This window comes from Podarcis gaigeae (genome assembly GCF_964106915.1).
Source record: "Podarcis gaigeae genome assembly, chromosome: 15".
NCBI lineage: Eukaryota > Metazoa > Chordata > Lepidosauria > Squamata > Lacertidae > Podarcis > Podarcis gaigeae.
The window spans coordinates 20,438,646-20,454,188 of NC_139692.1; the positions used below are offsets into that span (position 1 = coordinate 20,438,646).

A 15,543-nucleotide genomic window follows, 5' to 3' on the forward strand; every position below is an offset into this window, starting at 1 on the left:
ATCACTTAGACCATATGGATAAAATCTACACGTGGCACCGCAGCCTACAGAATATCACAGGGTATACTGAAAACATACATGGTCTGTTGTTGTCCCTGTATTATAGAATGCCATTCCCTCGACCACATGTGAAACGTTCAAACATTATGCAAAGATTTATCTTTCTATCCAGGCTTTCCTTGACGCATAAGATCGGACCCTGTTGCTGGCTCCCCTGAATTCGTGTTTTACTTGTTTTCATGTTTTTACATTGAGGTTTTATTAGTTTTAGGTTGCATTGTTTTACTGATATTGTTTGTTTTTAGACAGTACACAACTTGCAGATTTTAAAAATGTTAAGTACAGTGGTATCTCGGGTTACATACGCTTCAGGTTACAGACTCCGCTAACCCAGAAATAGTACTTTGCTTCAGGATGAGAACAGAAATCGTGCTCCGGCAGCCTGGCAGTAGGAGGCCCCATTAGCTAAAGTGGTGCTTCAGGTTAAGAACAGTTTCAGCTTAAGAACGGACCTCCGGAAGGAATTAAGTACTTAACCCGAGGTACCACTGTAGTTTATAAATGTTTTTAAATAAAACAAATGCATAAGTAATGAATAATCTATGCTAAGGGGTGACGGGTGTCTTCTAAGAGGTCTCATGTTCTTAACAAATCTGGTTTCCCATTTTAACATGTTCTATTTTCCCATAAGTGATACAATCCACAAACTGAGATTATCAGGGTTGAGAGGATGCTGGGAAGACTGCCCGTGTCCTACATCAGAAGCATGGGGGAAGGGGAGAGTGGGGAGAAGTAAACCAGCCCTCTACACTACAAAGAGAGAGATAATCCTTCTGAATAATATTGATAGCAACGTGGAGGGGGAGGTGCACACAGGACTTAATCCCTTCAATGCCATGTTTAAATCATGAAACAGGAGAAGCAGCAGATCAGGCAATAGCTCTTATCAGGCAATAGCATCTGGGGGTGGGTGAGCTTTTTGAGCTTCACTCACAGCTCTTTTTCCAGGTTCAGAAAAGGTGAGCCAAACTGCTGTCTTAGACGTGGAGCAAGCCCTGCGCAACTTGCCACTTGATGGCGAGAACTAATTATCAAGTGATTGTTCCTTTTTCATAAATGTGATCACACACAGAAGCTTTGGTGGCTGGTACCACTGCGGTTCGAATCCCCGCGACAGGGTGAGCTCCCGTTGCTTGGTCCCTGCTCCTGCCAACCTAGCAGTTCGAAAGCACATCAAAGTGCAAGTAGATAAATAGGTACCACTCTGGCGGGAAGGCGTTTCCGTGCGCTGCTCTGGTTCGCCAGAAGCGGCTTAGTCATGCTGGCCATAGGACCCGGAAGCTGTACGCTGGCTCCCTTGGCCAATAAAGCGAGATGAGCGCCGCAACCCCAGAGTCGGCCACGACTGGACCTAATGGTCAGGGGTCCCTTTACCTTTACCACCATTGGGACTAGCAGGGTGGGAAGTGGGGACCCCAACAGCAGGTGGCGACAAAGCCAACTAATTCTAGTTTTGTCCCCCATCGTCCTCCTGCCAAGTTCTACAACAGCAACACTGGGACTAAGGGGAGGAAGATGACAGGCAATGCCATCTCCTGGGCTGGTTTATAAGTAAGAAAGCAGGCAAGTAGGGTCTGGCTGAGGACAGACAAAAGCTGCCCTAGTAGACCAGCCTCTGCTGCACAGAAGGCAAGTTTCCTTTGCCATTCACCTGGATTTTCTCATACACAAGCACAATTGAAATGAATGGGAAGCCCCTATTTATTTCAGTGGGCCTTGTGCAGGAGAACTTGCTTTAACTGTGCCCTTCCACCGCAACAATTCACAAAGGACTGGGCTTGATTTCAGGGCATCTGATGGGGGGAAATTATGTTTTGAAAGGCACCTGCAAGTTCCAAAGATCTCCTCCTAAAAGACTTGCGCTTCAGAGCTGTTGATCATGGCAGCTGTTCAGATATTCCCATAGGATCTGCATCAGCTGTTATACCAAACCTAGCTTCCACCGAGCATTAATGAGGTTTGGCTCATGGGGAGCTTGGTTTTATTGATAAATGTGGAAACCCCAGAGGCAGAAGCCAGATGTTTAATTATTAATAAGACGGGGACATGTGGCTGAGAACAGCGGTTGGTCCAAAGACCTTCTCTCATGGTGAGAGCATGGCTACAAAGGGCTTCCTGCTCCAAGCCTATCCATGTGGACCAAACTCAATCATGTGACATAATGCAAAGGTCATGACCCAGTGCATAGCTGTCAACTGTCCCTTATTTGGCGGGAAACTCCCTTATCCCAGCGCCTTGCCCCGCTGCTGTCCCTTACTGATGATGTCACTTAAATTTCCCGGGTTTCATGCTTGCCTGGCTCGGGATGGAAGCAGCGGCTCGGGGTCCTCCGCCGCAAGAGAGAGCGTGCGCTGGCGCCGTCGTCCTGATGAGAGGAGTTCCATTGGCCCTTCCCCACCTGAGAGGAGGAGGGAGGGAGAGAGACTCTTACCCACGCCACCTGTGAGCCCGGAGGTGGCAGCAGTGGTGGCAGCTGAGGAGGTGGCCTGAGGGAGGAGGAAGAGGAAGGGATGGGATGTAGAAGGGCGGTGCTTCAGCGGCCACCGCCGCGCTGCAACCGCCTCATGCCGGATTGACAGCATCTGTCAATCCTACCAATGTATGTAACTCTTTACAATAGCAAAATCCCTTATTTTGGCTGCCGATCCCTTATTTTCGAGGCTGCTGGTCCCTTATTTTCAAATCTGCAAGTTTGCAGCTATGACCCGGTGGGAGCTTCCTGTGCCTACTGATTTGACACAATCAGGCACTCAGAAACATCCCCGTAAAAAGCAGCAGGCCTGCTCCTTCCACCCTCTACTTGGAGCAACTGTACAGACTAAACATCCAAAGTCACCTCAAATTATAGCAAGCCTGGCTCATTCCAACACCTTGTTCTCTACTCTGACTTGACAGTGGATCTCCAAGGTATCAAGCAAAGGTCTTTCCAAGCACTTCAACCAAAAGTCCTCTTAAAACAGGAGAGGCCAGAGATAAAGCCTGGGACTTTCCATGTGCAAATCATGTGCATAATATCACTGACCTATCCTTGCCTGCAAACAAAAAAACATTAATACACATACAGCCCTTCGTGAACCAGTAGAGGTCCAAATTAGCCACATGGACCAACACACCCTCCCTCGATGTACCACAGGGGGCAAATGCATTTGAAACAACACACCAATTCCCTAAAATTTCGGGATGTGGATGTGCCCCATCCTACAGACCAAAAGGCAAGAAAATATTTCGCCTGACCAAAGCAGCGGATGCTGCCAGCTGCTCTGGATAACTTATTCTGCCTGCTAAGTTACAGCAGACAATGTAGCCTTTCATTCGGGCTCCAGAAGTCATAATAAATGAGCTCACAGGAGAGAGACTACTCTGGCCTGTCTGGGTCGCAGATTTGCTGTTGACAGAAGTGGGGTGGGGAGGGGTAATAACATCATCTGAAGTACTAATCCCCAGTTCAAACACGGGGCCCCATATGGCACTGTTGCCTGGAAAAAAATTATAAAACAGGAATTGGAGTCAACTGCAGCACAATACTAAGCGCATGGCACTTCACAAAGGAGGCAGGAGGAGGGTGGGGGACAAAACAGAAACTTATGGCAATAACCTTCAAAGCATTCATCTTCTAACACAGGTGTGGACAACCTTTCTCACCGGAGCGCCACATTCCCTTCTGAACAACCTTCGGGGGACCGCATGACAGTGATTGGCAGGGCCAAAAGAAAAAGTGGGTGGAGCATTGAATGTTGTTTTTACACACACACACACACATATGCACACCTCTATCATCAGGGACGTGGGTGGCGCTGTGGGTTAAACCACTGAGCCTAGGGCTTGCTGATCAGAAGGTCGGCGGTTCGAATCCCCGCAACGGGGTGAGCTCCCGTTGCTCTGTCTCTGCTCCTGCCAACCTAGCAGTTCGAAAGCACGTCAAATTGCAAGTAGATAAATAGGAGTATTGCATCTAGATCAAGGGAAGTAATAGTGCCACTGTATTCTGCTCTGGTCAGACCTCACCTGGAGTACTGTGTCCAGTTCTGGGCACCACAGTTCAAGGAGGACATGGACAAACTGGAACGTGTCCAGAGGAGGGCAACCAAAATGGTCAAAGGCCTGGAAACTATGCCTTATGAAGAACGGCTAAGGGAGCTGGGCATGTTTAGCCTGGAGAAGAGGAGGTTAAGGGGTGATATGAAAGCCATGTTCAAATATATAAAAGGATGTCACATAGAGGAGGGAGAAAGGTTGTTTTCTGCTGCTCCAGAGAAGCGGACACGGAGCAATGGTTCCAAACTACAAGAAAAAAGATTCCACCTAAACATTAGGAAGAACTTCCTGACATTAAGAGCTGTTCGACAGTGGAATTTGCTGCCAGGGAGTGTGGTGAAGTCTCCTTATTTGGAGGTCTTTAAGCAGAGGCTTGACAACCATATGTCAGGAGTGCTCTGATGGTGTTTCCTGCTTGGCAGGGGGTTGGACTCGATGGCCCTTGTGGTCTCTTCCAACTCTATGATTCTATGATTCTAGGTACGGCTCTGGCAGGAAGGTAAACGGCATTTCCGTGCACTGCTCTGGTTCGCCAGAAGCGGCTTAGTCATGCTGGCCACATGACCCGGAAGCTATACGCCGGCTCCCTCGGCCAATAAAGCGAGATGAGCGCTGCAACCCCAGAGTCGGTCACGACTGGACCTAATGATCAGGGGTCCCTTTACCTTTATCATCAGTCTAGATAAGAAAGACACATTAAATGAGTGCAAGGACACATCATGGCCAGGCAAAAAAACTCAAGGAGGGTGTGAAGCATAAGGATGCTATAGACCAGCCTTTCTCAACCTGTGGGTCTCCAGATGTTGCTGAACTACAACACCCATCACCCCTAGCTAGCAAGGCCAGAGCTCAGGGATGATGGGACTTGTAGTCCAACAGCATCTGGGGACCCACAGGTTGAGAACTGCTGCATAGACCATGGGTAGGCAAACCAAGGCCCAGGGGCTGGATCACCTTCTAAATCTGGCCCGCGGAGGGTCTGGAAATCAGCGTATTTTTACATGAGTAGAATGTGTGCTTTTATTTAAAATGCATCTCTGGGTTATTTGTGGGGCCTGCCTTGTGTTTTTACATGAGTAGAATGTGTGCTTTTATTTAAAATGCATCTCTGGGTTATTTGTGGCGCGTAGGAATTCGTTCATTCCCCCCCCCCCAAAAAAATATATATAGTCCAGCCCCCCACAAGGTCTGAGGGACAGTGGACTGGCCCCCTACTGAAAAGGTTTGCTGACCCCTGCTATAGACCAATGGGCCCTGTGCTGCTGTAACATTAGGTCAGGAGTGGCTAACCTGCATCCTCCAGGAGTTGCAGGACAACAACTACCATCATTCCTGACCACTGGTCATGATGGTTGGGACTAATGTGAGATGGTACTGTATTAAGTGTTCCAAGAATGGGAGAAACTGATTTAATTGTCGGAAGGCTACAATGGCCTGAGTGCCAGTCCTCCATTGCCTTAACTGGTACTCAAGAACGGTGCCATGCGATAGGAAGAAAAGGTTCTCTGACTACTTCCTGCACTTTCGTAGCAGGGGCAGAAATATTTAATCATCCAGTGGATTTTGATGTGGTGTATACCCAGCTTCCACAGCAGAAAAATTGGAAGGTTGGATGGCTGTCTGTTAGTTGAGATTCCTGCATTGCAGGGAGTTGGATGAGATGACCCTCAGATTCCCTTGCAATTCTGTGATTCCATGTTCCATCCCTGTGTTTGGAATAGTTTATAATGCAGTACTATTAATCAAGCACCCTGTTAACAAAGGACTGCAAATCCGAATTAAAAGATCAAATATAGGCACCTTAGAAATAATAAACACCGCCACATATTTTAAGAGTGAAAATAATCTCTCCCAGACTTTGTACTAGAGATAAGTAAACCCTTTTATCAATTTCCTGCACACATACAAAAACCCCAAATGGGAAATCTCCTGAGCCACCTTCTTAATGCTTGAGGAATCATACAGTTCAAGAGAGCGATGAAAAAATAAAGAGCAGTCTAAATATTTCCCAAATGCACCCGGATATAATATTAGCTGTAAGTCAGGGAACTGCAATACAAAGCTGCTCATTATTTAAAAAGTAAAGCAAGTTGCAGCTGTTCTCCCCATCCCTGATTGGATTGCAGACTGCAGGCTTTTAAAATCCAACATAAGGTCCACATCTACATCCTTAGGCATCTTGTACAACACCCACCCACATCGGGACTCTCTACCCCATTCTCTGACATTAGTTATAAGCTATGAGACATTATTACACAAGACTCCAAATGTTCAGCTCAAAGTGTTCCTGCAAAAATTGTCATTATCTTAAAACAGCCACAGGTGAATACAAATGAATACAGACAACCAAGTGTTCTGTGGGAGCGGTTTTGTACAGACTGGCCACCCATGACCTTCAAAACAAAATTTACAATTGGTTGAGAACAGTGACCCCTGGTGGCCAATTTCAACAAAACATGTGCATCTCCCTGCCTAGGCAAAAGCTTTATTTGATACAGTTATTATTACTCCATGTTTAACATGTTTTAGTACTTACCCCTTCTTACAAAAGTACATCTACCCTTGGGTATTGACAAACATACCCTGGTCTTCCAATCTGACATGGAACTTGTGTTTCCTTTCAACAATGTAAACCAATCTGGGGGTGGGAGGGGTGTTAAGTAAGTTGTAAGTTTAAAAAAAAACCTTACATAGAGCCCACATCTTTGTTAGTTTATTAGAAATATAAGTTAACCTGGAAGTAATTCTCACAAAAAATTATGTTCTCTCTTCCATAAGGAAAATCTATTGTAAGTTAATTCTCAAGTACATCACTGGATCAAGTTCATCTCTTTTGTTGAATTAATTAAACTAAACAGTTTTGACTGGATCTTGAATAAACGTGTAACTAATTGTTACTGCTTTGAATGTTATTGCAGTTGTTATATTCCTTGGTGGGTTGTGCAAACCGCTATTCTGAATAATGCTTTTTATAGAGCATGGTAGAGGGTGCTGGGGATGGGTTTATGGAACCAAGGGGACAGTGGTCAGGAAAGGTTTGGGAGCCACTGGTCTAAGGCAGCAATCTACCTCTTATAGAAGTCGGAGGGGGAAACTCACACTGATGGTAACAGAGCTAAGATGCAAGTTGCCTGGAGCGGATAATACAAATTTCTACCTATCCGATATACTAGGCTGAAGCGCTAACATTTCAGGCTGTGGCAGAGTCTGCTGCTAACATCATTATCCAACAATGGATGAAGGCTACTACTGTGTGTTCAGCAAATTGAAACAGGACAAAGTATATGAACCGCTTAATCCTCTATGGCCTATCTAGTGACCGTAATATAACATGCCATTGTAAGAGCTTCAGAACTGTGCTCCTGGATCAGAACAGACCTATCTAATCTGGCGCTCTTATTTCCAACATTGGCCAACTAGATATCTCTGGGTGCTCTTCAGCAAGGCATTGCTGTTTCATTTGCCCCCAGCATCTGGAACTGAAAAGTACTAACTTGGCAAATCTTGTTTGATTTTCACAGCTGTTAACAGACCAATCCTCCATGAGAATCCTATGTACCAAGCATTAGTATAAGGAGAGGGTCTCAAATTCATCTGCCATTATCAACATCCTCTGATGGCAACAGCGGGCATAGCTCTCCTGGCGAAGGGCTCATAGCTCAGTGGCAGAACATCTGCCTTACACGCAGAAGGACCTGGGTTCAATCCCAGGTAAGGCTGGGAGAGACTTCTTACTGAAACTCTCAAGAACTGCTGCCTGTCAATGCATATAACACTGAGCTAGAAGGACCAATGGTCTTTCTATGATAGCATTCACTATGTGCCAGGTTTGGACACCATGGGACACCAAGGTTTCCTCTATGTACACAAGCCTTCATGAGCCTCAAGCAAGCTCAAATGCTCCCCACTCCATTCCATCTTGTGAGGCCACAAGAAAATTGGAAGGTTTTGCTTCTGTTTCAAAATAACAAAGTGCATTTTTTTAAAAAAAATGGCGGGAAGTTTTGATGAGGTTTCTTTAAACTGTGATATCCAAACAGGCTAGGATTCAAAGCCACAATTCTATCCTGACTCATTTGAACAAATCATACTTTAAACTAACCAAGTTCAGAAGTAAAAGGAAACTATGGCTTGTTGAAAACTGAAATTTAAAAAGCTTCCAATCTCCTCCTTATGGCCATACAAGCAGGGAGGGAGGAGTGCACGAGCCCAAGGCTTGTGCACGTAGCAGGAAACTCTGGTATTCCATTACATCTAAACCGGTCCTGCGTTAGCATTCAGTTTCAGAGATAACTGTATTTTGTGGCCAGTTTATTACAGAGGCTGCATTTGCATGTCATGCTAAGTCATGATGTAGACAAGCAGGAACAAGCATCACATGGTCAGGAGGAGGAGTTTTTTATTTTGCTTGTAACTAACACTTCTATGGTTAATTTCAAACAAGCCAACGTCAACCTGTGGTTCTGAAGCAGGCTTGTTGAAACTAACCATAACTTTAACCTCAATTTCAGGTCTGGGACACATGGCAAACTGCAGTTAACTAAAAACAGAAGCAAGCACTTACAAGCTACTACCCCTTGGCCATGTGGAAAGACAAGAGAGGGCAGGGGCACACAAGCCCAAGGCTGACTGCAGCTTGTTTCTGCTCATACATGTCAAATTAAAGAATTTAGCACATTTAGCATGACGTGTGAATGCAGCCAGTCAGAGAGTCAGGAAAGACTGCAATCAGCAGTTTGCCCCATTTAAGTTTCTAATGCCATAGTCAAATACCACAAAACAAAAAAAAATGCAAGGAAAGCAGGTGTTCTTGGAAAAATATGGATTTAGAAATCCTTGAAAGATATGAGAGGCAGTTCTATGCAACACCTATCCATAAGCTTATGCCATTGTGCTGCTGCAAAGTCTCTGCTGCTCTGCTTTTACTGATTTGTCACTTATTAGGTTTTTTGAATGTTAGTTTTGGGTGGGTTTTATACAGGATTATTATTGTTGTAAGCTGCCTTGAGAAACTTAACACAGGATATACTTTTTTAACACAGTTTAATACACTATTCTATTAGGCCTACTTGAACATTAGGAACATCAAAATAATTTTTCTTATATAAGGTGTGGCATAAAACTTCATGTATATCTGAAAGGATGATCCTATAGCAAATGTATAGTCCAATAAATACTTTCAAATATAATTGCATTATTTAAAATACTGCACAATGTTTTGCACGAATAGGAACATAGAAACTGCCTAACACCAATCAGACCACTTGTCAACTGCGAACTGGTACCCTCCAGATGAAGTGGATTACAATTCTCATCAGCCCCAGGCAGCATGGCCAATGGTCAGGGATGATGGGAACTGTAGTTCCAAAACATCTGGAGGGCTCCAAGCTGGAGAAATACCGTAAATGACTGGCAGTATTTCTTCTGGGATTCAGACAGAGTCCTGTGAAGAGATACTGGAGATTGAACCCAGGACACTTTGCAAAACACCCGAGCTGTACAACTGAGCCACATCCTTGCTTTCATTACTATATATTCTGAAAATGAAAATTACAGGTTATCCTATGTACAGTGGTACCTCGGGTTACATACGCTTCAGGTTACATATGCTTCAGGTTACACACTCCGCTAACCCAGAAATAGTGCTTCAGGTTAAGAACTTTGCTTCAGAATAAGAACAGAAACTGGGCTCCAGCGGCGCAACAGCAGCAGGAGGCCCCATTAGCTAAAGTGGTGCTTCAGGTTAAGAACAGTTTCAGGTTAAGAACGGACCTCCAGAACGAATTAAGTACTTACCCCGAGGTACCACTGTAAACTATAAGTGATTTTTGTAGAAATTAGTTCAATGTTAAGGCCGTGTTCTACTTACCTCTACTACACTATCTCATTACAAAGATGTCAGCGGTGAATGACCAAACAAGGCAAGAATAATCTCTGTCATTTGGGGGAAGGAGTTCTCATTTGTACTCTTCAAACATTTCATTTTCTCCTCAGTTTGTCAGAAATAATTGCCAGAACACTTACCGAAGTTTCAGTTGGCTGCGATGGATTACAAGACCCTACTTCCAAAAGGGTCCCCATGTTTGTCCTTAGGAAACTGAGTCAGGAAGGCAGAAACACAGCTTTTGGAAAGGAGCGACGATACTGCAACAGCAAACAATAGTTCATTTTCAGTCTTTAAAGGAGAGGTCTTCTCTTACAACCTGCAGCAAGTAATAGGAAGAAAAGGGAATAACAACTAATGAAAAGAAGTGTGCATGCACACGAAAGCTCATACCAAGAACTGACTTAGTTGGTCTTTAAGGTGCTACTGGAAGGAATTTTTTTTGTAATGAAATGAAATTGGATATGCCGTTAAAATAACAGAGCGTGCCTATAAATATGAAGTGCTCCATTCTTCCGCAGCATACCTCCACCCTACACTTCAAGCCCACTTCAAGTCCCAGATTTGGTACATCTGGCACCAATGATTAATGAGAACAATTAATAATGAAGAGTAGATGGGAATGCAAAGTGATCACTGTCTACCTCCACAACAGTAGACTTTATAACATTCAGAGTAACATATGTTTGAGGGGATTCCTCCACCACTTTAATCAGGCTCATACTCTTGAAAAATTTGTTATTTCATAGCACAGTTTTACTGACATTTTGCTTTTTCTCCTTTTAGCATGCCGAATCATTTAGAAATAATAGAGATATGGCTTTTCTGTCATCCCCCCCCCCCCCGCACGTATGTGAAATAATAATTCTCAGTACACACTGACTGGAAGGACTAAACCAGAAGCGTTAGTTATTTCAGGCTCATTTCTCTAACTCCCATGCACATTGCACAACCTCCAATAGTTAATCAGAAGAAGAGCCTGATCCTAAGTGTGTTTACTCAGGAGTAATAGCTGTACAACCTGTTATTGAGCATTCATTCTGCCTTGTTTGCACAGTTTGTGGGGAAGTTAGATGATGTCACTTGGTTTTTTGAGCATTCTTATTTGTTTGTGGGAAGGTCAGATGACGTCAAGTCAAAAACTTTCCAGTACATTTTCTCATTTCCTTAACATATAAAGTCGTTTTTGAAAAAGCTGATTTGTTACACAAGTGCTCCAAATCAACTTTAATTTCTGGCATGTGACTGAATCCCACTCAAAAACCGTCTGAGAGTGCCCTATGCTAGGAATGTGCTACGATTTCAGTCCTTTAAAAGGCAGCGGTTCTATCCACACACAAAAAAAGTGGCAACCCAAATGGTACACGCCGGCATGCACAAACAAATAGAATTGTTGCTTTCAAATTCCCAACAACAATACCCACGCAATTTTTTTCGTTTTATTTTTTTAAATTACTATTTCCTTTTGAGCTGTTCCTACCTTAAAAGGTGGCACAGAAATGCATATAGATTTTAATATATATATATATACAATTCAGGCTACAGTTCTTGGGACTGGGAGCAAGTCTCACTAAATGAAAACTTACTTCTGAGTAGGCATACTTAAGATCGCCCTGTAAATAAAACAAGTGATTTTGGGTGAGGGAAACAATCCCCTACAGCACCCCCAACTCGGTTTTGGTTACCAAAACTAACACGGGTAAATATTAGCAGAAGCCAAGTGCTTCTGGAATTTCTGGAGATTATATATATATACATTCCCTTCAGAACTGCGTAACCCCCTTTCTCCTTTCCCACCAGAGTCGAGGAAGAAAGTTGCTTTGCAAGGAGCAAGGAGGTGCCTATATACTTGGGGACTGGGGCGATGCCTGAGAGGGGGGCTTATACCCGTCACGGCTACCTTACCCACTTTAAGGAACCAGCAGCGGCCGCCCTTGGGACCCATCTCCTCTCCACTGCGCCCCATGCGACCTCCTTCCCGCCCATGTTTCTTCCCGGGAAAGGTGCTGGGCGCGCGCTGCAGGCCGCCCTTCGCTCCCAGGTAGCAGCGCCGGCGCGTTCTCGTCGCCATGGAGACGGGAGCCAGCCGCGGCCTAGTCCCCCGTTTCCCGCCCCTCCTCCTCTCCCCCCTTCACTCTGGGAGGGAAATAAATTTGTGCGTCTGATCAGGCTCTGACCTATTTCCAAAAGCTTTCTTTCTCTCCGGGGGAAAAAGTTGTTTCTTCCATTTATATTCATTTTGGGTTTTATCCAATGCTCATTTACAGTGCCGGATTTACACATAAGCTAAACAAGCTATAGCTTAGGGCCCCGCTCTTTTGGGGCCCCCCCAAAAAATTAAAGGGAAAAAACTGGGTGTACATTTCCAAACTATAAGATAAAATAAACAAAGCCTAAATGCAGCAACAGTGTTTTGTGTTGTGTAGGCTCCTATGATGTAAGTAATGGGCCCCGCCTGCTCCCTAAAATATCACTGGTTTGTATTTCACTATTAATATACTACTTCTTAATTGTATTTCAGTTTAGCAGTTACTTTGATAAAATGCATATTTTGTTATGTGCAAATGGCTTTAGATAGGTCCATAAATAACAATATCGCATATATTCAACACAAAAAAACAACAATTTGTTGTTGACGAAGGACAGCTGGACATATAAATGGCCCCATTACCTTCAGTAGCTTAGGGCCTCATCAAACTTAAATCCGGCCCTGCTCATTTAAATGACACCAATTCATTCCAATGCATCTGCTCTGAGTTGGGCCCTTGGACACATCACTGTAACCTTGGCTGCAAATAGTACAAATTCTAAGTGTTGTAGTGAAGGAGGTGAGGACAGGTGACCCCACCTACGCCCGAAGTCACCCCCCCCTCAATAATCACCCCAGGCCCCAAAACTGTCCAAAATTCCTTTTGTCTTCTAAAAATTCACAGCTAAAGGTTTTCTCTGCTAAGATGCTGTGCAAGGGCAAACCGTTACTTTTATCAGTAGGAGAGAGCTTCAAAAGGGCTAATGAATAGGCTCTGAATGACTTTTATCTCATTCAGTAGCAACATCTTTGGACATGCTGAACCGCTCTCATTCCCCTTTCCTGGGAAGAGTCCAAAAGAGTCCCAAGACAGCAGCTTTCTGTTCATGCTCAGGGGAACTCGAGGCAGGACTTCAGAAGAGGAGGAGAAAGCGGAGGGAACTGGAAGGGGCATATATACTCTGTGCAAATGACTGTGAACTCGTGCTTGTTTGTGAACTATCACACTTTCCAGTTCATGGATGGTAGAAATAAAGCTTTTTCTCCGAAACGATTCCTTGAGTGTCTGTTGACTCCCATTTTCCCTTTCCCAGGCGCAATATTTTTCCCACCCAAGGGCAAAGCCTCATAAGGCTACAGTAGCTTGGCAGGTAGAGCACATGCTTTGTGCTATAGGTCTTAAATAAGACAGGCCTGTAAGACAGAGTTGTTCCGCCTGGCCTTTGGCTTGGAGCCAGTTTGATTCCCTCCCTCCCTCTCTTTTTTTCTTTTCTTTTCCTTCTCCTCCTGCGATGAGGCTACATTTTAATATTTTAATGTTCCATTATTTTAATGTTGTATTTTATTTTTGTTTTTAAGTTTGTAATCATTCATCTTGTTTTTATTATTGCTTGTAAGCCACTCTGAGCCCGGCCTTGGCTGGGGAGGGCGGGGTATAAATAAAAAATTATTATTATTATTATTATTAAATATAGAATCAGTGTTGATAATTGCACAAGGTAAACACACATACAAATATAAACCAGATGTCTAAAATAGTACAGGAGAGCAATCCAAAAGCCATCTTGGCTCTTCTAAAGATTCTTAAATATTTCCTCTGCCTCCTTCATCCCCCTTGCCTGAGAACAGGTAGGCAGATTGCAATCCAGGGAAGCACCTGAAGGAATTCCTCTCCTATATCTATTAACCTCCTTTGTATGAATTGTCATTGTTTGCCCAGATGCTCTGCACTGATGGATGTCTGATGCATAGCTGTCAACTTTCAGATTTGAAAATAAGGGATCAGCAGCCTCACCTGTCCCGGAGACAGTCTATGGGATATCTAACAATCCGGGATAGCAGAGGGAATCAGCAGAAAACGACGCTGGAATAAGGGAATTTCCCGCAAAAAAACGGAAGGTTAACAGCTATGGTCTGATGGGCAACCTGATGGGTCTTATCAAATGCTAATGTTTTGTGTAAACTGTGTTTGGAACTATGTGAAACTTGCTAAATCCTCGGGAATATCACCCCTTGTTCTGCCTGAGCCACAGTAACCCCACCTTTCGTTTGATCTAATTTCTGACTATTTGTAGAGGGGTTTTCCTTCTCCAATTTGGTGGTTCAGAATAAATTCTATTTGGCTCTTCCTACAACACCAAAATGCAAACCCTTCAAAGAGATGATTCTTCTCATTCTCGGTCTCTCTTGCGTCCTGTGCTGGGGGGGGGGCTCTGTTGCAACAGAAAAATAAAGACCTGAACTCCTGAAGAGGTGCTGCCAGTCAGTGTTGACAGTACTGGACAAGGTAGACCAGTAGTCTGACTAAGACTATTTACTGTATTATGTTCTAAGTGTGATCTTATGCTTGTCTACTCACAATCTTATTTCAGTGTATAGAGGATTGCAGCTTTTAAGAAATCAAAAAGAATCTGGGTACAATCCATGTACAATATTATCTAGGAGTAAGCCCTGTTTAAACCAGTGGTGATTACTGATATGTAAGTACATACATATTATAGGATTGAAGCTATAATGTAAACTATATACAGTTAGCTACCTGGCCCCACTCACCTTAGAGTTTTTTACGTCTTAGTAAAGAATGCGTAAGGTTGCTTTCAGATAAGTGTATGTACATGGATTGCAGCTTCCAGAAATAAAAGAAAAGTGGCTGCAATCCATATTCTGAGTTACCTGAAAATTAGCCCTGCTTAACCTTCTGAGTGGGATGTGGGTGGCGCTGTGGGTTAAACCACAGAGCCTAGGACTTGACAATCAGAAGGTTGGCCGTTTGAATCCCTGCAATGGGCTGAGCTCCCGTTGCTCAGTCTCTGCTCCTGCCAATCTAGCAGTTCAAAAGCACATCAAGTGCAAGTAGATAAATAGGTACCACTCCGGCGGGAAGGTAAACGGCGTTTCCGTGCGCTGCTCTGGTTCGCCAGAAGCGGCTTAGTCATGCTGGCCACATGACCTGGAAGCTGTACGCCGGCTCCCTCGGCCAATAAAGCGAGATGAGCGCCGCAACCCCAGAGTCGGCCATGACTGGACCTAATGGTCAGGGCTCCCCTTTACCTTTTTTTAACCTTCTGAGTAGACATGCAAAGGAATTGCTCTGTGTGTAAACTCACGCTCTTAACACATAAAGTTGTGCAGAAAGGAAACTTTGAGCATGCTGAGAAAGACTGAAAGAAAGAAATAAAAATGACATAATTATTAACCCAGCAATAGGAAACAAACAAAAGTAAATAGCACAAGAGGGAAATTCAAGAGTGAATAAAGCTTCAGAGAAGAATCAAGAGAAAGCCACTAGAATATTTCAAGGTAAAGAGTTCCACAG

At 44.1% G+C, this 15,543-nt stretch overlaps 1 protein-coding gene across 9 annotated transcripts in view; it reads right to left on the reverse strand.

Moving 5' to 3' along the window:
• DIXDC1 (DIX domain containing 1) overlaps positions 1-12,066 on the reverse strand; it is a 76,353-nt gene extending 64,287 nt beyond the window's left edge. For 4 of the 9 annotated variants that reach the window (XR_014558307.1, XR_014558308.1, XM_083714216.1 and 1 more), the window contains exons 1-2: positions 11,885-12,066; positions 10,120-10,298 (exon numbers count right to left, since the gene is read on the reverse strand). Coding sequence is in view for 7 of the 9 variants with exons in the window: in XM_083714216.1 (XP_083570342.1) it covers positions 10,120-10,176 (57 nt within the window). In the remaining 2 variants the exon portion in view is untranslated. The remainder of the gene's footprint in view (positions 1-10,119; positions 10,299-11,884) is intronic. The other 5 variants (XM_083714218.1, XM_083714217.1, XM_083714214.1 and 2 more) reach the window with 5 other exon arrangements.
• Between the last annotated feature and the right edge of the window lie 3,477 nt (positions 12,067-15,543).